This window comes from Leptodactylus fuscus, chromosome 2 (assembly GCF_031893055.1).
Source record: "Leptodactylus fuscus isolate aLepFus1 chromosome 2, aLepFus1.hap2, whole genome shotgun sequence".
NCBI classification, from domain to species: domain Eukaryota; kingdom Metazoa; phylum Chordata; class Amphibia; order Anura; family Leptodactylidae; genus Leptodactylus; species Leptodactylus fuscus.
In genome coordinates, this window is record NC_134266.1 from 120,608,463 (window position 1) to 120,633,889 (window position 25,427).

Genomic DNA, 25,427 nt, shown 5'->3' on the forward strand with positions numbered 1-25,427 from the left:
TTCCAACGGTGTGCCCCCCCACCTTCACCCCAGAAATACATTGCAAGTCCCCTAGCAATAGAATTGGGGCTATATACACCCACTATTTTTGCTACTGCCATATAGTGCCATTGTCTGACTGGGAATTCAAAGAATATATTGGGGTTACGTGCACCCACAATTTTTGCTACTGGTATATAGTGCCATTGTCTGACTGGGAATTCAAAGAATATATTGGGGTTATAAATACCCTCATTTCTTGCTACTGGTATATAGTGCCATTGTCTGACTGGGAATTCAAAGAATATATTGGGGTTACAAATACCCTCATTTCTTGCTACTGCCATATAGTGCCAGTTTCTGACTGGTAATTCAAAGAATATATTGGGGTTATAAATACCCTCATTTCTTGCTACTGGTATATAGTGCCATTGTCTGACTGGGAATTCAAAGAATATATTGGGGTTACAAATACCCTCATTTCTTGCTACTGCCATATAGTGCCAGTTTCTGACTGGTAATTCAAAGAATATATTGGGGTTACGTGCACCCACAATTTTTGCTACTGGTATATAGTGCCATTGTCTCACTGGGAATTCAAAGAATATATTGGGGTTATAAATACCCTCATTTCTTGCTACTGGTATATAGTGCCATTGTCTGACTGGGAATTCAAAGAATATATTGGGGTTACAAATACCCTCATTTCTTGCTACTGCCATATAGTGCCAGTTTCTGACTGGTAATTCAAAGAATATATTGGGGTTACGTGCACCCACAATTTTTGCTACTGGTATATAGTGCCATTGTCTGACTGGGAATTCAAAGAATATATTGGGGTTACAAATACCCTCATTTCTTGCTACTGGTATATAGTGCCATTGTCTGACTGGGAATTCAAAGAATATATTGGGGTTATAAATAACCTCATTTCTTGCTACTGGTATATAGTGCCATTGTCTGACTGGGAATTCAAAGAATATATTGGGGTTACAAATACCCTCATTTCTTGCTACTGCCATAGAGTGCCAGTTTCTGACTGGTAATTCAAAGAATATATTGGGGTTACGTGCACCCACAATTTTTGCTACTGGTATATAGTGCCATTGTCTGACTGGGAATTCAAAGAATATATTGGGGTTACAAATACCCTCATTTCTTGCTACTGGTATATAGTGCCATTGTCTGACTGGGAATTCAAAGAATATATTGGGGTTACAAATACCCTCATTTCTTGCTACTGCCATATAGTGCCAGTTTCTGACTGGTAATTCAAAGAATATATTGGGGTTATAAATACCCTCATTTCTTGCTACTGGTATATAGTGCCATTGTCTGACTGGGAATTCAAAGAATATATTGGGGTTATAAATACCCTCATTTCTTGCTACTGGTATATAGTGCCATTGTCTGACTGGGAATTCAAAGAATATATTGGGGTTACAAATACCCTCATTTCTTGCTACTGCCATATAGTGCCAGTTTCTGACTGGTAATTCAAAGAATATATTGGGGTTACGTGCACCCACAATTTTTGCTACTGGTATATAGTGCCATTGTCTGACTGGGAATTCAAAGAATATATTGGAGTTACAAATACCCTCATTTCTTGCTACTGGTATATAGTGCCATTGTCTGACTGGGAATTCAAAGAATATATTGGGGTTACAAATACCCTCATTTCTTGCTACTGGTATATAGTGCCATTGTCTGACTGGGAATTCAAAGAATATATTGGGGTTATAAATACCCTCATTTCTTGCTACTGCCATATAGTGCCAGTTTCTGACTGGTAATTCAAAGAATATATTGGGGTTACATGCACCCACAATTTTTGCTACTGGTATATAGTGCCATTGTCTGACTGGGAATTCAAAGAATATATTGGGGTTACAAATACCCTCATTTCTTGCTACTGGTATATAGTGCCATTGTCTGACTGGGAATTCAAAGAATATATTGGGGTTACAAATACCCTCATTTCTTGCTACTGGTATATAGTGCCATTGTCTGACTGGGAATTCAAAGAATATATTGGGGTTATAAATACCCTCATTTCTTGCTACTGCCATATAGTGCCAGTTTCTGACTGGTAATTCAAAGAATATATTGGGGTTATAAATACCCTCATTTCTTGCTACTGGTATATAGTGCCATTGTCTGACTGGGAATTCAAAGAATATATTGGGGTTACGTGCACCCACAATTTTTGCTACTGGTATATAGTGCCAATTTCTAACTGGGAATTCAAAATGCGCAAGGCTCCCGGAAAGGGACGTGGACGAGGCCGTGGGCGAGGTCGGGGGAATGGTTCTGGGGAGCAAGGTAGCAGTGAAGCCACAGGGCGTCCCGTGCCTACTCCTGTGGGGCAGCAAGCATTGCGCCACTCCACAGTGCCAGGGTTGCTTGCCACATTAACTAAACTGCAGGGTACAAACCTTAGTAGGCCCAAGAACCAGGAACAGGTCTTGCAATGGCTGTCAGAGAACGCTTACAGCACATTGTCCAGCAGCCAGTCAGACTCTGCCTCCTCTCCTCCTATTACCCAACAGTCTTGTCCTCCTTCCTCCCAAAATTCCCAAGCTTCACAGAACAATAACCTCAACTGTCCCTGCTCCCCAGAGCTGTTCTCCGCTCCTTTCATTGTCCCTCAACCTGCCTCTCCACGTCACGATTCCATGAACCTAACAGAGGAGCATCTGTGTCCAGATGCTCAAACACTAGAGTCTCCTCCATCTCCGTTCGATTTGGTGGTGGATGACCAGCAACCCACCCTCATCGACGATGATGTGACGCAGTTGCCGTCAGGGCATCCAGTTGACCGGCGCATTGTGCGGGAGGAGGAGATGAGACAGGAGTTGGAAGAGGAAGTGGTGGATGATGAGGACACTGACCCGACCTGGACAGGGGGGATGTCAAGCGGGGAAAGTAGTGTGGATGTTGAGGCAGGTGCAGCACCAAAAAGGGTAGCTAGAGGCAGAGGTCAGCAGCTTAGGCGAAGCCAGGCCACACCCGGAATCTCCCAAGATGTTCCAGTTCGTACCCAGCCCCGAAAAACTCCCACCTCGAGGGCACGTTTCTCGAAGGTGTGGAGTTTTTTCAAGGAATGCGCCGAGGACAGATATAGTGTTGTCTGCACAATTTGCCTCTCGAAATTGATTAGGGGCTCTGAGAAGAGCAACCTGTCCACCACTTCAATGCGCCGTCATTTGGAATCCAAGCACTGGAATCAGTGGCAGGCAGCAACGGCAGGACAAAGGCCGCCTGCCGTTCACGCCACTGCCACTGCCTCTGCCACTGCCTCTGCCTCTGCCACTGCCACTGCTGACTGTGCTGGCGATGCACTCCAGAGGACAAGCCAGGACACCACTTCATCTGCCTCCGCCACTTTGTTGACTTCTCCCTCATCCTCCCCTGTTCCTGTCTTATCTCCTTCTCCTGCACCATCAAAGGCACCATCAGGCGCTTCTTTACAACAACCCACCATCTCTCAGACATTGGAGCGGCGGCAGAAATACACTGCTAACCACCCACACGCGCAAGCCTTGAACGCCAACATCGCTAAACTGCTGGCCCAGGAGATGTTGGCGTTCCGGCTTGTTGAAACTCCCGCCTTCCTGGACCTGATGGCAACTGCGGCACCTCGCTATGCCGTCCCTAGCCGTCACTACTTCTCCCGGTGTGCCGTCCCCGCCTTGCACCAGCACGTGTCACTCAACATCAGGCGGGCCCTTAGTTCCGCGCTTTGCACAAAGGTCCACTTGACCACCGACGCGTGGACAAGTGCATGCGGACAGGGACGCTACATTTCACTGACGGCACACTGGGTGAATGTAGTTGAGGCTGGGACTGCTTCCCAAACTGGCCCGGTGTACCTCGTCTCCCCGCCTAACATTCCTGGCAGGGACACGAGAAGAACACCCCCCTCCTCCTCCTCCTCTACCGCCTCCTCCTCCGCCACCGCCTCCTCCTCCGCCACCGCCTCCTCCTCCGCTGTTAGATTGACCCCAGCTACGAGTTGGAAACGTTGCAGCACTGGCGTTGGTAGACGTCAGCAGGCTGTGCTGAAGCTGATCAGCTTGGGGGACAGACAGCACACTGCCTCCGAGGTGAGGGATGCCCTCCTCGATGAGACGGCAATATGGTTTGAGCCGCTGCACCTGGGCCCAGGCATGGTCGTTTGTGATAACGGCCGGATCCTGGTAGCAGCTCTGGAGCTTGCCGGACTCCATGTTCCATGCCTGGCCCACGTCTTCAACCTAGTGGTGCAACGTTTCCTAAAGAGCTACCCCAATGTTCCAGAGCTACTGGTGAAAGTGCGGCGCATGTGCGCCCAGTTTCGCAGGTCGACAGTAGCCGCTGCTAGCTTAAAATCTCTCCAGCAACGCCTGCATGTGCCACAACACCGGCATTTGTGCGACGTCCCCACACGCTGGAACTCAACGTTTCAGATGTTGAATAGAGTGGTTGAGCAGCAGAGACCTTTGATGGAATACCAGCTACAAAACCCTAGGGTGCCACAAAGTCAGCTGCCTCAGTTTCACATCCATGAGTGGCCATGGATGAGAGACCTTTGTGACATCCTACGGGTCTTTGAGGAGTCCACAAGGAGGGTGAGCTCTGAGGATGCGATGGTGAGCCTTACAATCCCGCTCTTGTGTGTTCTGAGAGAATCCCTGATTGACATCAGGGATAACTCAGATCACACAGAGGAGTCAGGGATAGCATCCGATCCGTCACAGCTGGAGAGTAGGTCCACACATCTGTCCCCTTCACTGCGTTTAATGGAGGAGGAGGAGGAGGAGGAGGAAGAAGAGTTGTCCGATGATGTGATGGTGATACAGGAGGCTTCCGGGCAACTTCGAATCGTCCCATTGTTGCAGCGCGGATGGGTAGACATGGAGGATGAGGAGGAAATGGAGATTGAACTTTCCGGTGGGGCCAGAGGAGTCATGCCAACTAACACTGTGGCAGACATGGCTGAGTTCATGTTGGGGTGCTTTACAACCGACAAGCGTATTGTCAAAATCATGGAGGACAACCAGTACTGGATCTTTGCTATCCTTGACCCCCGGTATAAAAACAACATCTCGTCTTTTATTCCGGTAGAGGGGAGGGCCAATCGCATCAATGCTTGCCACAGGCAATTGGTGCAGAATATGATGGAGATGTTTCCAGCATGTGACGTTGGCGGCAGGGAGGGCAGTTCCTCCAGTAGGCAACCAAGTTCTCACCGGTCCACACAAACGAGGGGCACACTGTCTAAGGTCTGGGACACCTTGATGGCACCCCCTCGCCAAAGTGCCGCCACGGAGGGTCCTAGTGTCACCAGGCGTGAGAAGTATAGGCGCATGTTGCGGGAATACCTTTCCGACCACAGCCCTGTCCTCTCCGACCCCTCTGCGCCCTACACGTATTGGGTGTCGAAGTTGGACCTGTGGCTTGAACTTGCCCTATATGCCTTGGAGGTGCTGTCCTGTCCTGCCGCCAGCGTCCTATCTGAGAGGGTGTTCAGTGCAGCCGGTGGCATCATCACTGACAAGCGCACCCGTCTGTCAGCTGAGAGTGCCGACCGGCTCACTTTGATAAAAATGAACCACCACTGGATAGAGCCTTCATTTTTGTGCCCACCTGTGTAAAGCACCCCAACATGAAACTCCATGTCTGTACTCAACCTCTCCAATTCCTCCGCATCCTCATACTCATCCACCATAAGCGTTGCACAATTCTGCTAATACTAGGCTCCCTCCACCCTGATTTCCCCCAACTCTGCTGGTTAGAGGCTCCCTCCACCCTGATTTCCACCAACTCTGCTGGTTAGAGGCTCCCTCCACCCTGCTTTCCCACAACTCTGCTGGTTAGAGGCTCCCTCCACCCTGATTTCCACCAACTCTGCTGGTTAGAGGCTCCCTCCACCCTGCTTTCCCACAACTCTGCTGGTTAGAGGCTCCCTCCACCCTGATTTCCACCAACTCTGCTGGTTAGAGGCTCCCTCCACCCTGCTTTCCCACAACTCTGCTGGTTAGAGGCTCCCTCCACCATGAATTGGTCCAAACTGGGCTGTTTAGCGGCTCCCTCCACCATGAATTGGTCCAAACTGGGGTTTTTAGAGGCTCCCTCCACCATGAATTGGTCCAAACTGGGCTGTTTAGAGGCTCCCTCCACCATGAATTGGTCCAAACTGGGGTTTTTAGAGGCTCCCTCCACCATGAATTGGTCCAAACTGGGCTGGTTAGAGGCTCCCTCCACCATGAATTTGCCCAAAACTGGCCTGTTTAGAGGCTCCCTCCACCATGAATTGGTCCAAACTGGGGTTTTTAGAGGCTCCCTCCACCATGAATTGGTCCAAACTGGGCTGTTTAGAGGCTCCCTCCATCATGAATTGGTCCAAACTGGGGTTTTTAGAGGCTCCCTCCACCATGAATTGGTCCAAACTGGGCTGGTTAGAGGCTCCCTCCACCATGAATTTGCCCAAACTGGGCTGTTTAGAGGCTCCCTCCACCATGAATTGGTCCAAACTGGGGTTTTTAGAGGCTCCCTCCACCATGAATTGGTCCAAACTGGGCTGTTTAGAGGCTCCCTCCACCATGAATTGGTCCAAACTGGGCTGTTTAGAGGCTCCTTCCACCATGAATTGGTCCAAACTGGGGTTTTTAGAGGCTCCCTCCACCATGAATTGGTCCAAACTGGGCTGGTTAGAGGCTCCCTCCACCATGAATTTGCCCAAACTGGCCTGTTTAGAGGCTCCCTCCACCATGAATTGGTCCAAACTGGGGTTTTTAGAGGCTCCCTCCACCATGAATTGGTCCAAACTGGGCTGTTTAGAGGCTCCCTCCATCATGAATTGGTCCAAACTGGGGTTTTTAGAGGCTCCCTCCACCATGAATTGGTCCAAACTGGGCTGGTTAGAGGCTCCCTCCACCATGAATTTGCCCAAACTGGGCTGTTTAGAGGCTCCCTCCACCATGAATTGGTCCAAACTGGGGTTTTTAGAGGCTCCCTCCACCATGAATTGGTCCAAACTGGGCTGTTTAGAGGCTCCCTCCACCATGAATTGGTCCAAACTGGGGTTTTTAGAGGCTCCCTCCACCATGAATTGGTCCAAACTGGGGTTTTTAGAGGCTCCCTCCACCATGAATTTGCCCAAACTGGGCTGTTTAGAGGCTCCCTCCACCATGAATTGGTCCAAACTGGGGTTTTTAGAGGCTCCCTCCACCATGAATTGGTCCAAACTGGGCTGTTTAGAGGCTCCCTCCACCATGAATTGGTCCAAACTGGGCTGTTTAGAGGCTCCTTCCACCATGAATTGGTCCAAACTGGGGTTTTTAGAGGCTCCCTCCACCATGAATTGGTCCAAACTGGGCTGGTTAGAGGCTCCCTCCACCATGAATTTGCCCAAACTGGCCTGTTTAGAGGCTCCCTCCACCATGAATTGGTCCAAACTGGGGTTTTTAGAGGCTCCCTCCACCATGAATTGGTCCAAACTGGGCTGTTTAGAGGCTCCCTCCATCATGAATTGGTCCAAACTGGGGTTTTTAGAGGCTCCCTCCACCATGAATTGGTCCAAACTGGGCTGGTTAGAGGCTCCCTCCACCATGAATTTGCCCAAACTGGGCTGTTTAGAGGCTCCCTCCACCATGAATTGGTCCAAACTGGGGTTTTTAGAGGCTCCCTCCACCATGAATTGGTCCAAACTGGGCTGTTTAGAGGCTCCCTCCACCATGAATTGGTCCAAACTGGGGTTTTTAGAGGCTCCCTCCACCATGAATTGGTCCAAACTGGGGTTTTTAGAGGCTCCCTCCACCATGAATTTGCCCAAACTGGGCTGTTTAGAGGCTCCCTCCACCATGAATTTGCCCAAACTGAGCTGTTTAGAGGCTCCCTCCACCATGAATTGGTCCAAACTGGGGTTTTTAGAGGCTCCCTCCACCATGAATTGGTCCAAACTGGGGGTTTTTAGAGGCTCCCTCCACCATGAATTTGCCCAAACTGGGCTGTTTAGAGGCTCCCTCCATCATGAATTGGTCCAAACTGGGGTTTTTTAGAGGCTCCCTCCAGCATGAATTGGTCCAAACTGGGGTTTTTAGAGGCTCCCTCCACCATGAATTGGTCCAAACTGGGGTTTTTAGAGGCTCCCTCCACCATGAATTTGCCCAAACTGGGCTGTTTAGAGGCTCCCTCCACCATGAATTTGCCCAAACTGGGCTGTTTAGAGGCTCCCTCCACCATGAATTGGTCCAAACTGGGGTTTTTAGAGGCTCCCTCCACCATGAATTGGTCCAAACTGGGGGTTTTTAGAGGCTCCCTCCACCATGAATTTGCCCAAACTGGGCTGTTTAGAGGCTCCCTCCACCATGAATTGGTCCAAACTGGGGTTTTTAGAGGCTCCCTCCACCATGAATTGGTCCAAACTGGGCTGTTTAGAGGCTCCCTCCACCATGAATTGGTCCAAACTGGGGTTTTTAGAGGCTCCCTCCACCATGAATTGGTCCAAACTGGGGTTTTTAGAGGCTCCCTCCACCATGAATTTGCCCAAACTGGGCTGTTTAGAGGCTCCCTCCACCATGAATTTGCCCAAACTGAGCTGTTTAGAGGCTCCCTCCACCATGAATTTGTCCAAACTGGGGTTTTTAGAGGCTCCCTCCACCATGAATTGGTCCAAACTGGGGGTTTTTAGAGGCTCCCTCCACCATGAATTTGCCCAAACTGGGCTGTTTAGAGGCTCCCTCCATCATGAATTGGTCCAAACTGGGGTTTTTAGAGGCTCCCTCCACCATGAATTGGTCCAAACTGGGGTTTTTAGAGGCTCCCTCCACCATGAATTGGTCCAAACTGGGGTTTTTAGAGGCTCCCTCCACCATGAATTTGCCCAAACTGGGCTGTTTAGAGGCTCCCTCCACCATGAATTGGTCCAAACTGGGGTTTTTAGAGGCTCCCTCCACCATGAATTGGTCCAAACTGGGGGTTTTTAGAGGCTCCCTCCACCATGAATTTGCCCAAACTGGGCTGTTTAGAGGCTCCCTCCACCATGAATTGGTCCAAACTGGGGTTTTTAGAGGCTCCCTCCACCATGAATTGGTCCAAACTGGGGGTTTTAGAGGCTCCCTCCACCATGAATTTGCCCAAACTGGGCTGTTTAGAGGCTCCCTCCATCATGAATTGGTCCAAACTGGGGTTTTTAGAGGCTCCCTCCACCATGAATTGGTCCAAACTGGGGTTTTTAGAGGCTCCCTCCACCATGAATTGGTCCAAACTGGGGTTTTTAGAGGCTCCCTCCACCATGAATTTGCCCAAACTGGGCTGTTTAGAGGCTCCCTCCACCATGAATTTGCCCAAACTGGGCTGTTTAGAGGCTCCCTCCACCATGAATTGGTCCAAACTGGGGTTTTTAGAGGCTCCCTCCACCATGAATTGGTCCAAACTGGGGGTTTTTAGAGGCTCCCTCCACCATGAATTTGCCCAAACTGGGCTGTTTAGAGGCTCCCTCCACCATGAATTGGTCCAAACTGGGGTTTTTAGAGGCTCCCTCCACCATGAATTGGTCCAAACTGTGTTGTTTAGAGGCTCCCTCCACCATGAATTGGTCCAAACTGGGGTTTTTAGAGGCTCCCTCCACCATGAATTGGTCCAAACTGGGGTTTTTAGAGGCTCCCTCCACCATGAATTTGCCCAAACTGGGCTGTTTAGAGGCTCCCTCCACCATGAATTTGCCCAAACTGAGCTGTTTAGAGGCTCCCTCCACCATGAATTTGTCCAAACTGGGGTTTTTAGAGGCTCCCTCCACCATGAATTGGTCCAAACTGGGGGTTTTTAGAGGCTCCCTCCACCATGAATTTGCCCAAACTGGGCTGTTTAGAGGCTCCCTCCATCATGAATTGGTCCAAACTGGGGTTTTTAGAGGCTCCCTCCACCATGAATTGGTCCAAACTGGGGTTTTTAGAGGCTCCCTCCACCATGAATTGGTCCAAACTGGGGTTTTTAGAGGCTCCCTCCACCATGAATTTGCCCAAACTGGGCTGTTTAGAGGCTCCCTCCACCATGAATTGGTCCAAACTGGGGTTTTTAGAGGCTGCCTCCACCATGAATTGGTCCAAACTGGGGGTTTTTAGAGGCTCCCTCCACCATGAATTTGCCCAAACTGGGCTGTTTAGAGGCTCCCTCCACCATGAATTGGTCCAAACTGGGGTTTTTAGAGGCTCCCTCCACCATGAATTGGTCCAAACTGGGGGTTTTTAGAGGCTCACTCCACCATGAATTTGCCCAAACTGGGCTGTTTAGAGGCTCCCTCCATCATGAATTGGTCCAAACTGGGGTTTTTAGAGGCTCTCTCCACCATGAATTGGTCCAAACTGGGCTGTTTAGAGGCTCCCTCCATCATGAATTGGTCCAAACTGGGTTTTTTAGAGGCTCCCTCCACCATGAATTTGCCCAAACTGGGCTGTTTAGAGGCTCCCTCCACCATGAATTTGCCCAAACTGGGCTGTTTAGAGGCTCCCTCCACCATGAATTGGTCCAAACTGGGGTTTTTAGAGGCTCCCTCCACCATGAATTGGTCCAAACTGGGGGTTTTTAGAGGCTCCCTCCACCATGAATTTGCCCAAACTGGGCTGTTTAGAGGCTCCCTCCACCATGAATTGGTCCAAACTGGGGTTTTTAGAGGCTCCCTCCACCATGAATTGGTCCAAACTGGGCTGTTTAGAGGCTCCCTCCACCATGAATTGGTCCAAACTGGGGTTTTTAGAGGCTCCCTCCACCATGAATTGGTCCAAACTGGGGTTTTTAGAGGCTCCCTCCACCATGAATTTGCCCAAACTGGGCTGTTTAGAGGCTCCCTCCACCATGAATTTGCCCAAACTGAGCTGTTTAGAGGCTCCCTCCACCATGAATTTGTCCAAACTGGGGTTTTTAGAGGCTCCCTCCACCATGAATTGGTCCAAACTGGGGGTTTTTAGAGGCTCCCTCCACCATGAATTTGCCCAAACTGGGCTGTTTAGAGGCTCCCTCCATCATGAATTGGTCCAAACTGGGGTTTTTAGAGGCTCCCTCCACCATGAATTGGTCCAAACTGGGGTTTTTAGAGGCTCCCTCCACCATGAATTGGTCCAAACTGGGGTTTTTAGAGGCTCCCTCCACCATGAATTTGCCCAAACTGGGCTGTTTAGAGGCTCCCTCCACCATGAATTGGTCCAAACTGGGGTTTTTAGAGGCTCCCTCCACCATGAATTGGTCCAAACTGGGGGTTTTTAGAGGCTCCCTCCACCATGAATTTGCCCAAACTGGGCTGTTTAGAGGCTCCCTCCACCATGAATTGGTCCAAACTGGGGTTTTTAGAGGCTCCCTCCACCATGAATTGGTCCAAACTGGGGGTTTTAGAGGCTCCCTCCACCATGAATTTGCCCAAACTGGGCTGTTTAGAGGCTCCCTCCATCATGAATTGGTCCAAACTGGGGTTTTTAGAGGCTCCCTCCACCATGAATTGGTCCAAACTGGGGTTTTTAGAGGCTCCCTCCACCATGAATTGGTCCAAACTGGGGTTTTTAGAGGCTCCCTCCACCATGAATTTGCCCAAACTGGGCTGTTTAGAGGCTCCCTCCACCATGAATTTGCCCAAACTGGGCTGTTTAGAGGCTCCCTCCACCATGAATTGGTCCAAACTGGGGTTTTTAGAGGCTCCCTCCACCATGAATTGGTCCAAACTGGGGGTTTTTAGAGGCTCCCTCCACCATGAATTTGCCCAAACTGGGCTGTTTAGAGGCTCCCTCCACCATGAATTGGTCCAAACTGGGGTTTTTAGAGGCTCCCTCCACCATGAATTGGTCCAAACTGTGTTGTTTAGAGGCTCCCTCCACCATGAATTGGTCCAAACTGGGGTTTTTAGAGGCTCCCTCCACCATGAATTGGTCCAAACTGGGGTTTTTAGAGGCTCCCTCCACCATGAATTTGCCCAAACTGGGCTGTTTAGAGGCTCCCTCCACCATGAATTTGCCCAAACTGAGCTGTTTAGAGGCTCCCTCCACCATGAATTTGTCCAAACTGGGGTTTTTAGAGGCTCCCTCCACCATGAATTGGTCCAAACTGGGGGTTTTTAGAGGCTCCCTCCACCATGAATTTGCCCAAACTGGGCTGTTTAGAGGCTCCCTCCATCATGAATTGGTCCAAACTGGGGTTTTTAGAGGCTCCCTCCACCATGAATTGGTCCAAACTGGGGTTTTTAGAGGCTCCCTCCACCATGAATTGGTCCAAACTGGGGTTTTTAGAGGCTCCCTCCACCATGAATTTGCCCAAACTGGGCTGTTTAGAGGCTCCCTCCACCATGAATTGGTCCAAACTGGGGTTTTTAGAGGCTGCCTCCACCATGAATTGGTCCAAACTGGGGGTTTTTAGAGGCTCCCTCCACCATGAATTTGCCCAAACTGGGCTGTTTAGAGGCTCCCTCCACCATGAATTGGTCCAAACTGGGGTTTTTAGAGGCTCCCTCCACCATGAATTGGTCCAAACTGGGGGTTTTTAGAGGCTCACTCCACCATGAATTTGCCCAAACTGGGCTGTTTAGAGGCTCCCTCCATCATGAATTGGTCCAAACTGGGGTTTTTAGAGGCTCTCTCCACCATGAATTGGTCCAAACTGGGTTGTTTAGAGGCTCCCTCCATCATGAATTGGTCCAAACTGGGGGTTTTAGAGGCTCCCTCCACCATGAATTTGCCCAAACTGGGCTGTTTAGAGGCTCCCTCCACCATGAATTTGCCCAAACTGAGCTGTTTAGAGGCTCCCTCCACCATGAATTTGTCCAAACTGGGGTTTTTAGAGGCTCCCTCCACCATGAATTGGTCCAAACTGGGGGGTTTTAGAGGCTCCCTCCACCATGAATTTGCCCAAACTGGGCTGTTTAGAGGCTCTCTCCATCATGAATTGGTCCAAACTGGGGTTTTTAGAGGCTCCCTCCACCATGAATTGGTCCAAACTGGGGGTTTTAGAGGCTCCCTCCACCATGAATTGGTCCAAACTGGGGTTTTTAGAGGCTCCCTCCACCATGAATTGGTCCAAACTGGGGTTTTTAGAGGCTCCCTCCACCATGAATTTGCCCAAACTCTGCTGGTTAGAGGCTCAATCCACCCTGATTTTCAAAACAAATGTTGGTGCCAACCTCAACTTACTACAAGGGCCAAATTCACTGCTGGTGACAAGCTCTCCTCACTGCAAGTGCCAAATACACATGTTTCAAGGTGTTTTCCTACTGTCAGAGAGGTGGTATTGAGTGTGTAAAGTGTGTAGTTGTTAGGCTGTGATGTTGGGGTAATAGAGGGTCTTTGGTGTGTTAGATGCCCCCAGACATGCTTCCCCTGCTGTCCCAGTGTCATTCCAGAGGTGTTGGCATCATTTCCTGGGGTGTCATAGTGGACTTGGTGACCCTCCAGACACGGATTTGGGTTTCCCCCTTAACGAGTATCTGTTCCCCATAGACTATAATGGGGTTCGAAACCCGTTCGAACACACGAACATTGAGCGGCTGTTCGAATCGAATTTCGAACCTCGAACATTTTAGTGTTCGCTCATCTCTAGTGCCATCTTACGCGCGCTACACATTGAAATCAATGGGAGGCTTTATAACCCATGGATTTCAATGTGTAGCGTGTGTAAGACGGCACCCATTGAAGTCAATGGGATCTATTTTGAAGCGCCTCACTCTGACACATGTTTACGTGTCAGATTGAGCGGAGTGTTACTCCGTGTGGAAGCAGCCTTTTGCTGTTAATGTATAGTCCAGTAGCTCCAGCAAAACTTATTTGGTGTTATCATTGAGGCCGGATTTACACAGTGTGTGATTTTTTTCAATAAAATTGATAAAGCTTTTTGAATAAAAAAAAAGCAGACTTAAAACTCCACGGTGCGGAAACACAGCTTTTTTTGTTGCAGATTTTGTTTTTTTTAGCTAATGCCAACAATAGATACAAAAGGAATGGGAAATATATAGAAAGTATTTACACTTCTACCTGGCTTTAGCTAAAAAAAAAAATGCAACAAAATCTGCAACAAAAAAAAGCTGCTTTTCCTCAACATGAGGCCAGAGGAAAATGGAACTGAATTTTCTGCACTGAAAAAAAAGCGAGGCAATTTTACTGCACATTTTTTTGCGCAACGCGTTTTTATACACGTTTTTGTAAAAAAATGCGTCACACCAAAAACCGCGCAGAAAAACGTATACGCGGCAAAAGCTCCCGCGGCGTCTACGTGGCACATTACGTGCCAAAATACATTGTGTGAACCCGGCCTAAGTATACGCTGAGCTGATTCTGAACGTAAAACACGTTCAGAATTAGCGCGTACAAAGCAGATCCCATTCATTTCAATGGGAGCCGGCATACGAGCGCTCCCCGTTGAAATGAATGGGCTGCTTTTTGCCCTATTGGTTTCAATGTGATATGCGCGTAATGCTAATAGTAGGTATTATACAGTCTAGCAAGAGAGTTTGTGGAGAAAATTACAGAAGGCTGGTAAAGGGTTATAGCAGGGGTGGCCAATTAATTTTCCCATGGGGCCACATGAGAAATTGAAATGGTTCTAGAGGACCATGCGCAAATTTAACTCCACCCACTTCTCCACTGACTCCGTCCATTCTCAATCATTTTTCCATGTGCCCCACAAAGTAAAATCCTCCTACAGTCACCCTAACATTATACACCCCCACATTATAATGTTTCCCTCCAAATGTCCCACAGTATTAAGTCCCTCTCCTGGTGCCCCAGTATAAACTAGCAGAAACTAGAGGGGACATTAAACTGGGGCAGCTGGAGGGGGACATTAAACTGGTCGCAACTAGAGGCAGACATGTCCCCCTCCAGCTACCCCCCCATGATTTAATATCCTCCTCCAGCTGCCCCAATTTAATGTCACCCTCCATCTGCCCCCTAGTTTAATGTCCCCTCTCCATGTGCATTCAGTTTAACTGCCCCCCTATATCTGCCCCTAGTCCTCCCTCTTGCTCACACATGCTGTCTCTTCTCTCTTTATCATCCAGCAGCCCCCATTGCCGGCAGCTTGCAGTAAGCACACAGTCCTGTGTGGCTCCGCCCACTAACAAGTCATAGCCTATCCTGGTGATAGGCTGTGATGACATCATCACAGGTCCTTGAAAAAACTTCAACTAGTTATGCGGGCCGAATGTGGCCCGGGGGCCGCACTTTGCCCGGGTCTGGGTTATAGTAATCTCATAGTACAGGACAGAAGATATTGTGCACAGAAGAGACTGCTAAATTGTACAAATTTTACTACATTTTCACCTTTATAATCAATCAATGGATGTAAGTGTACCAGAACCAATTCTCTTTGCGTAGAACATAAACAATATTTTATGAATGCAATAGTGACTATATGTATGGCCAGGGGTGAACCTACCTTTTTTGCCGACGACAGAAAGCTGTTCTCCCCCCCCCCCCCTCGCAGCGGCGTTAGCAGGCAGAGAGCAGGCAGGGAGAGGACCTGCTCTCTGCCTGAGCGTGAGGGGAGGCCGCTGGAACTGCGCTGCGTCCACAGGGCCTCCCCAATCCACCGCTCGGTGACGGTGACGCTAAGACAGTCCAGGACAGCTTGTCCTGGACTGGCTTAGGTAAGCAAAAATGCCGCCCTCCCTGGGGCCCTGGCATAGCGCCGCCTGAGGCAGTCACTTCAGGTCACCTCATGGGAGGTGCGGCGCTGCGTATGGCTTAGCCACTGTATGTAAGCCTGCCAAGATAGAAGTAATAATAATAATAATGATATTCTGCAGCACTGTACAAAATACATTACAAAGAAATAGTCACTTCACACAATGGGACTGAGGGCCCTGCTCACAAGAGCTTACAATCTATGAGGTAGAGGGGGTGACACAAGAGGTAGCAGCTGCGGCATTACTTATACAGTAGTCTGACAATTTTGTAATAGAGGTTCCTGTCATTACACAAACATAAAACTGTATGAGCCATCACCAGTCGCGTCCTTTAACCCTTAAGTACTATCGTAGTGTTTATCATACACCACTATCATAAACATATAATTTTTATAGACACCATGATAATACTTAAGGGTTAATATGTAATGTCCTTCTTAGGGTGCAGTGTTTTTTTGTTGCAGATTTGTTGTGAAAACCATGATGAGTTGCCACCACGGTTTCTCCTGCAGTGCTTTTTTGCTGCGGCCCGCTATGTGCAGATGGTGTCTGGACATATAAAGTTAGCCTGAAATGACTTCATATCTTGTGGGACCATGAACAGAGAAGGGTTCATTTTAGGGATTCCAATTATGATATGGTAGGGTTACATTAGGAATTGTGATCAGTTTGTCTGAAAAGATGTGTATTCAGTTGGTGCTTGAAGCTGTAGAAATTGGGAGTTAATCTGATTGTCCGGGATAGAGCATTCCAGTGAAGTGGTGCAACTCGGGAAAAGTCTTGCCAACACATATAGAGCTGACATTAGCAGCAAACTTGAGTCACTATGAACACAGTGGCACTATTAAAAGGTACAGGCAGGCCAGAGCTGGTAGGAGTGAGAAGTTGCACAGGGGTCCAAATTTAAAAAATCACACAAAGATTGAGATTGACAGAAAAATTTCCAAGTCAAAATAATCCAAAATTATTCTTCATTTACATAAATAATAAGAGAATAAAAACTGAAAATGTGCTCCATCTGACCACATCTATCAAAGTTAACGGAACCACAATTACCCCTGTCTCACAGGCCCGATGCCTTGGGGTAACCCTGAACTCTGACCTATCCTTCAAGTCACACATTCAAACCCTCAACACTTCCTGCCGCCTCCAACTCGAAAACATCCACCGAATCCGCTCCTTCCTCACCCCTGAAACTACTAAGATGCTCGTCCAGGCCCTCATAATCTCCCGCTTAGACTACTGCAACACCCTTCTCCATGGACTCCCAGCAAACACCCTGGCCCCCCCTCCAGTCCACCTTAAACTGCGCTGCTCATTTAATTCACCTCACCCCCTCGATCTTCATCAGCTGCTCCCCTCTGCCAGTCCCTCCACTGGCTACCCATAGCCCAGCGAATTGAATTCAAAATACTAATGTAACATCTCTGCCTGTTCGGGTCACTGCACCACCCTCTGCTCGCGTGCTGCGGCGCAGGAGGCGGGTGCTGTTTGGGTTTTTGGATTAATGTTTTTGGTCGCACTGTGTGAACTCGGCTCTAGTTCTGTGATTGCATTTGCACCACACCTGTCTTCTGCCAATGTTGCCTCTGTCCATTAAGTGGTTAATCTGGCCTTGCCCTGTGATTGACAACCTGCCTTCCTGTGAACTCCATGGGCGGGTTCTTCCTCCCTATTTAGCCTTGGTTCCCATTCACACCAGTGCTTGCTATTGCCGTGCGCATACTTGCTCTTTACTGTCTCTGTTTTGATTACTCTATTATACTTGACCTTTGGCTTTCCTCACTAAATTCTCTTTTTGGACTCCAATTTGGCACTTCATCGCTCGACTGTTACCGAACCCTGGCTAGCTGACCTCCCATTGTTGTTGTTTGTCTTGTCTGCGTTTTGTGTTTCACATATTCAGGGAGGGACTGTCTTCGTGGTTGTCGCCTATTACCTAGAATAGGGTCTGGCAATAGGAAGGGAAAGTTGGGGGCTTCAGCTTAGGGCTCACTGTCTCTTGTGCCCCGCCCCAGGGTTTTAACAGTTACTGAGGAATTGCTGTCCTAGCAATTCCCTTACAACTAACGCTAACATACAAAGCAATCCACAACCTGTCCCCTCCATATATCTCTGAACTAATCTCCCGCTACCTGCTCACACCTAACCTCAGATCCTCCAATGACCTCCTACTTCACTCTGCTCTCATCCGCTCCTCACACAATCATCTCCAAGATTTCTCCCGTGCATCCCCCATACTCTGGAACTCCTTACCAAGACACATAAGACTGACCCCCACAATCACAGGATTCAAGAAGGCCCTGAAGACTCACCTATTCTGGAAGGCCTACAACCTCCAATAACACTGTCACCGCACCACCATCTGTACAGTCTCCCCCTCTCCTTCTGTCTCCACCCCCCTTCCCTCATAGATTGTAAGCCCTCGCGGGCAGGGCCCTCTACCCCAACGTGCCAGTCGGTCATTGTTAGTATTATATCTACCTGTATATTTTGTGTATTGTATGTAAACCCCCAAATGTAAAGCACAATGGAATTAATGGTGCTATATTAATAAACAATAATAATAATAATAATAATAATAATAATAATAAATGCCTTCTTCTCTACAGTGTTTATACAAGAAAATCCAATGGTAATGTTAACTCTCAATTAAATGTCACCTGTTTAACCCAGGAAGAAGTGTGGCGCCGCTTTCAAAACACTAAGGGAGCCTTCACACGGAGTAAACACTTGCTCATTTTGGCAAAATACACGTGTAAAATGTCATTGAAGTCAATGGGAGTCTTATTTTTACAGATGTATTTTTTACATGTGTATTTTGTCAAAATGGGCAAGCATTTACTCCATGTGAAGGCTAAAATAGAGAAATCGCCTGGTCCAGATGGCATACACCCTCGAGTTCTGAGGGAATTAAACATGGTGATAGATAGAGCCTTATATCTAATATTTAAGGATTCAGTAATCCACAGGATTGGCGTAAAGCCAATTTTCAAAAAAGGGGTGTAAAAATGAACCTGGAAACTATAGGCCAGTAAGTTTGACTTCTGTGGTGGGAAAGATATTTGAGGGCTTCCTAAGAGATGCTATCCTGGAGTATCTCAATGTAAATAATCTTATAACACCCAATCAGCATGGGTTTATGAGGAATCGGTCCTGTCAGACTAATCTGATCAGCTTCTATGAAGAAGTCACTTCAACACTGGACATGGGTAACGTGGTAGATGCGGTGTATCTGGACTTCTCAAAGGCTTTTGATACTGTACCACATAAAAGTTTGGTATGCAAAATGAGACTGTTGGGACTGGGGGGGGGGGGACATATGCATTTGGGTTAGCAACTGGCTCACTGATAGGAGACAGAGGGTACTTGTTAGGGCCCCTTCACACGGAGGATACTCTGGCTGATTCGGAATGTGTAAACGTTCCGAATCAGCAGCGTTTAAAGCAGGTCCCATTGCTTTCTATGGGAGCCGGCATACGCGTGCTCCCCATAGAAATGAATGGGAAAAAGCAGCCCATTCATTTCTATGGGGAGCGCACGTATGCCGGCTCTCATAGAAAGCAATGGGACCTGCTTTAAACGCTGCTGATTCGGAACGTTTACACATTGTATTGCCGTCTATGGGACTTGCAATCAAGTGACCGCAGGTTCAACAATATGTGCGTCTTATAGTCCGAAAAATACGGTACATGTAGGATTTTGCTGTCCGCTTGAAAAATTGGACATCTTTGTAAACAGACACTTAAGGACACACATGGACAGTAAAGGACACTACATAATATCCCATTTACAATAATGGAAAGTGTAAACGGACACAGCTAGTGTCCGATGCTAAAATCTTCCGCGGACATTAGCTACGGACACTAGCTGTCGGACACCGACGCTAGTGTGGACCCAGCCTAAGAGTACAAGAGCTTCTTATATATTTCCCATTCCTTTTGTAGCCATTCTTGGCTGAAAAAAAACGCAACAAAAACTGCAACAAAAAAAAAAAAAAAAAGCTGTGTTTCCGCAATGTGGGGTCTTACGCTAGGTTCACACCTGCGTTCAGGGTCTCCGTTCTATGGTTTCCGTCTTCTGCATGCCAGAAGACGGAAACCACAGACCGGGTCTGGCCGTGAGCGGCGGTGAGCGTTTTAGGCTCTCCGCTGCAAAACCGTTTTTTTAAATCCGGACACAGAGTACTGCATGTCCGACTCTGTGTCCGGATTAAAAAACCCGGTTTCGCGGCGGAGAGCATAAAACGCTCACCGCCGCTCACGGCCGGACATCTTTCTCACCCATTCAAATGAATGGGTGAGAAAGACTCCTGCAGGTTTCCGTATCCTGCTCTGTTTTATGCAGGAAACGGAAACCTGAAGTACGGAGTGCCGGCGCAGATGTGAACGAGCCCTTAGTCTTACTCTACCCACAGCTTTTGCTGTTTAGGCTGTTATTGAAGAACTGCATACAGATATTAATTGCAGTAATGATTAGCACATGTTACTATGCATGTCACCTGCTAACAGCCATTAGGCTATATTCACACCTTGGAGTTTAACCGTGAAACTCAGTCCTTGTGTGTTTCAGATTTACCAGCCTCTACATCATGCCTAGAGAGGGACTTCTAGCATGAGGCCCCTTTCGCACAACCATGTGCGGACTGCCGGCGTTGATCATAAAGCGTGGGCAGCATACAGAAGTCATCCGTGTGTTGGCCATGCTTTTGTGGGCCCGAATTCTGCTCCGTTTAATACACAGTCATGTGCATGGGCCTGCAGAAATTAATTGGTCAGTATGCTCTGCGAGAAATACCTGCATAGCACACTGACAGCAAACGGTTGTGTGCCCGGTGCGTATAGTTATGTCCGATACTAGAAGTCTTTGTGTCTGCTTCCACATTCTGTCCACATTCTAATGAGTACAGAGCAGTGTGTCACTGGGAGGCAGGGATCCTATTAGCACAGATAACTGTATTGCTAGGACTCCTTCTCCTCTCAGGCACACACAGGGACAGTTTCAGAATACGGAGTCGTGTGAATACAGCCAAACAGAATACCTCTGGTGTACTATCTGCAAACAATCCATAGACCTCACACTCATCTGAGAACCGCTTAGTGTCTGTCCGTATAGCGACTGCACAGTGACCACTATGTGTTTGCAGTGTGAATATAAGCCAAGAAAAACCTAATCACTAATTAATCACGTTTATTTTTCTAGCGGAAACTGCTCCAGAATCGATTTCCATTGGAAATATATGACATTTCCAGGTCCGTTTAGATGTCTAGAAAGGAAGAGTTGTCAAGCAGGCTATGAATTCTACCAGAAAACATATAAAATAGAACTCCTTGTACGAACCTGCGCTTATCAATAAAGTTGTTTGTGGGAGAAAAAAAAAAAAGAATGAGTGCGCTCTGTGATTGGCTGCTCGGCAGGGGCTCAGCTGCGCTTGCGTGGGCATGCTGGAAGCTTAGGGAACAGAGGCAGCAGCTGCAGTGGAGCAGCCAGGGACCAGGCAACCTTGTATAGAAGGGTTGTGAGCAAGCTGGGTGGATGGGATGGAAGCTGGACCTTCTACACCAGGTGAGCAATGACCAGGGACACTTCTCAGGGGGGAAGGGGGATGAGGGAGTGCTGCAGTGTAAAGGAGAAGGGAAAAGAGTCTCTGCAACTAATGTTCATGGAGAGAGAACCCCCTAAAGAAATGCAAATTAGGAGTGTGATGCCAAGGAGAGAGAGAGAGTGTGTGTGGGGAGAGGGTCTAAACAATGGCACTACAGGGGATGAGTGGTCCTTGGGATTAATCTGGGGAAGCAGAACGTTAGAATAGGTTCATTCACAGGTGGGAGCTTGCTGGAGTTGGGAAAGTTAGTCAGTCTTGGCTGTGATGCAGGAGGGAGGCTGCAAGTCGGTTCAGCCCTGCACAATATGTAGCAGTGCCGGGATTGTCCCAGGCCGGCAGGTGCCTTGAGTGGTGCTAGGGATAGCAAGTGGTGAGAGGGCCAGTCCTTCATTACAAGATCTGTTTATCTGCTCTGTCTTAGATATGTGTCTATCTGTATATCTATGTATTCTTTTATATATTCATATATCTTTCCATATGTTTCTGTTGATTGGTATATCTGTCTGTCCATATCTCTCTCCATCTCCTATATATCCATGATCTTTTTAGGTTAATGTCTTTTTGATTGTTACTCTTTGATCAGGAAACGTCTTTTCCATTAGTTGGGATGGGTTTTGTAAACTTGAATTTATATGGCATTATATGTAGTCTTGGAATGCATTGAGATTAATAATTTTTATGGCTTTTGTATTTTGATTGTAATTTTAAATAGTCAGTTATGTTACTTGTATGGTTGCATAGCCACAGTAACTTTCTTTGTTTTAAAGTGAATTGGGCAGTGACAAATCCCCCAACTAAATGTTCCAGGTAGATATCCTAAATTGTACGATCCACTGACCTCTAGCAAAGCCAGACCAAACTTCTACTTGCTACCTGAGCATGTTCTATACAAATGATGGGTCACTTCTACAGCTTGTCGTCTTTGACTTCTAAGTTCAGTGTCTATTAACCCTTTAAAGGTTTTGTCAAATAAATGTGAACATGATTGAAAAAATGCTGTAAGCTTTTGTAGAGCTGTGCTTACATCAAAGTCTTAGGTTCATTGCATCATATTAATGGTAACAATGGGGCAGACTTGTTATGACTACACTTTCATGCACCAGTCTTATTATAGCACCGGACATGGCTCGCTTATGAAGAGGCTCCTGTGCGCAAAAATGGAGATTTACACCAGATGGAAACTGGTGTAGATTTGTATTGTAACTCACACCAGGAAATTATCATGAGTTATAATAAATGTTGGGCTAAGGCGTCCCTGTCCTGTTAAACCCAGGTTCACTCAAGTTTGAGTGAGGCCCTGAATGGGGTTGTGTGCTACAAAATCATCCTTCATTGGAAAACTGACGTAGAGGGAATGATAAATTCCCCTTAATGGTTCTACATGTTACTCAATTCTAGCCTTCAGATATGACTGAAACCTCATCGGAGATCTTTAATGTAGATTTCAACAGAAAATAATCACCTGGGCCTCATGTATAAGTTATGGTATCTAGTTACTTTACAGTTTTTGTTATGTCGTGTTTCTTTTATAAAAGGTAGTTGTTATAGATGACATTTCCTCTGTTCTCTACAGATCTTGGGCTACTTATAAGAAAAATGTAAGCTTAAAAATTTAGTTATGTGGAGTTAAGTTCAGGACAAACTTTGGGAGGAGCTGGAAAAAGAGTTTAAAGAATAAAATTACTATTAATTATACAATAGTTATTCTCTAATAAAAATAGATACATAGTTTGTTGCATATTCACTTTCATAGCAATTCAAACCCTATATCTTGGGATATGGTCACACGTGTGAATTTGCGCCCAGAATCTGCACCTCATTATTTTCAATGGGAGGTAGAGATTGCAGCAAGACGATGAAAAATTTCAGCATCCTGCTCAATCTTGCTGTGGATTCTGCGGCTCCTTTAGCCACATATTCAGTGGCTTGAGATTCCCTGCTGATTTGGCCCATATGGGTCTAATCAGCAGTGGAAAGCTGCAAGAGACTGCTAATGCCTTGCACTGGCGTTCCATCACGACTATGGCGCAAACAGTGGTGGAAAATGAAGCAGAATTTTTATTCATACACTAGCAATGGGGTTTCTGGTTTTTGGGTCCGCTTGAGAACCTGAAAACGGAAACTCTATCCGCTTAAAAAGAAGTTACCCGTGGAAACCCCTGGACCCCTTAGACTATAACTGGGTCTGTGAGTTTCTTATGATTTTATGCTGAAGTTAGCAGAGAGAAAAGTCCTGCTCACCTATTTTATGCGCAACGGGGGGACGGATTCCCAGAAGATGTGTGAACCTAGTGTAAGAGGAGCTTTGCTGTTTTTGGCTGACCATTGCTGACAGCCATTCATGAATGAGTTGGGCTATGGAAAAATGTCAGTTACGCTAGGTTCAAATCTGCATCTGGTATCTGTCCGCTTGCAAACTGTTTTAAGAGAAAAATGGTTTAGTACAAAAAGGATTCCAAACGTTTTCGTTTTCTTTTCCCCCCTTCTTCATTCTGATCATGTGCAGAGGGAAAAACAGATTGCAAAATGGATACAAACTGATTGCTTTCCATGTGTAACTGTTTTCCATAGACCTCAATGTTTTTTTTTTTTTTTTTTTTTTTTTAAACCCAAGAGATTGGTTGCTGTCTGTCTACAATCCTTAGTGCTAAGGCAAAGTCCTGCAAGTTCTGTTTTTCTCTCCACACAAAAAAGTGGAACCCAGGTGGAAATGGAACACACTGATACATGTGGATTACTTTTAAAAACCCATTGAAATCAATGGTTTTTAATCCGCACAGTTCAAAATCAGTTTTTGAAGATTTCAAATGATTTCGAACGGATTTGCCCAACACAGATGTCAACTGGGCCTGATTCCTACTAATATTATAAATGTGAATGTTTACTTGATCACTCAAACGGCTGAATGGATTAGGATGAAATTTAGCGCACAGATAGTTTGTAACCTTGATTAACACATTGGCTACTTTTTATCCCGGTAAATGACATGGCTTTCTAACTGTTATGAATTTCTTCTTATACTATATTAAACTGCTCTTGGCAGCAGCTTATCTTAGGTAATTGGAGGTTGCTCATAAAGCCAGGTCTGTTATTTCTCTGTAAACACTCACATAACATTGAGTTTATTGTGTACATGCATCTGCATATTATCTGATCTGCTCCACGCAGTGTGCTGACATACTGAATGGGAAAACGCCTTTAATCCAAATTGGCAGTTTGCCAATTTTAGACATGCCGGGAAAAAGAAAATCTTAGGCTGGGTTCACACTAGCGTCGGTGCCCGACAGCTAGTGTCCGATGCTAATGTCCGCAAGATTTAGCATCGGACACTAGCTGCGTGTGTTACAATTTGCATTATTTTAAGTGGGACGTCATTTAGTGTCCGTGTGTGTTCTTAAGTGTCCGTTTACAAAGATGTTCGATTTTTTTCAAGCGGACAGCTAAATTCTACATGTAGGATTTAGCTGTCTACTTGAAAAATCAGACATCTTTGTAAACGGACACTTAAGGACACACACGGACAGTAAAGGACACTACATGATGTCCCATTTAACATAATGCAAATTGTAATGGACGCAGCTAGTGTCCGATGCTAAAATCTTGCGCGGACATTAGCATCGGACACCGACGCTATTGTGAACGCCCCCTAATTTGTTGTAAAATTCTAAGCGACAGCTGTGAAGCTAGCCAAAAGTCACAGAGTTCTCCTCAAGCAGAGTTGAGGAGGATTGAGCAAACTAGGCATCAAGCGGCTCTTAGAGCAGCCAAAACGCCAGAGCAAGCGGATCATCGATGCCAACAACATGCTCATTATATGGCGTCCCAGCAAGCAGCCGAGATACTGGAACAATCATGGGCACAGTGCGAGGAACAAATTCAGCGGCATGCGAGATTGAGCGCTGCCGATATGCCGGAGCAGGCGAACTATCGACGGCAGCAATTTGCAGAATATAGGTGGATCATCGATTCCAACAATACGCAGACGAAGTCGTGAGCAGAGGCTAGTTGAATATAACAATGAAAGCCTCAAATATCAAAACACTCTTAAACATAATAGGTCTTATGAAAAGCAAATAATCATAGCTCAGCTTTTATTTTCTAATGTGTATTAGTAAAATGAAAGCTAAAAGCAATGATATTACCAAGTCTGTTTAGACACTAGGCCCAAAATACATAGAAAGCATTAGACATGCTTGGAGG

General features: G+C 47.0%; 1 protein-coding gene across 1 annotated transcript in view; it reads left to right on the forward strand.

Moving 5' to 3' along the window:
- Positions 1 to 21,074: 21,074 nt before the first annotated feature.
- The window catches only part of LOC142195020 (protein argonaute-1), a 45,812-nt gene continuing 41,459 nt past the window's right edge, over positions 21,075 to 25,427 (forward strand). Inside the window, exon 1 of the mRNA XM_075264515.1 lies at positions 21,075 to 21,187. Within this exon, the coding sequence (XP_075120616.1) occupies positions 21,163 to 21,187 (25 nt within the window). The 5' untranslated portion in view covers positions 21,075 to 21,162. The remainder of the gene's footprint in view (positions 21,188 to 25,427) is intronic.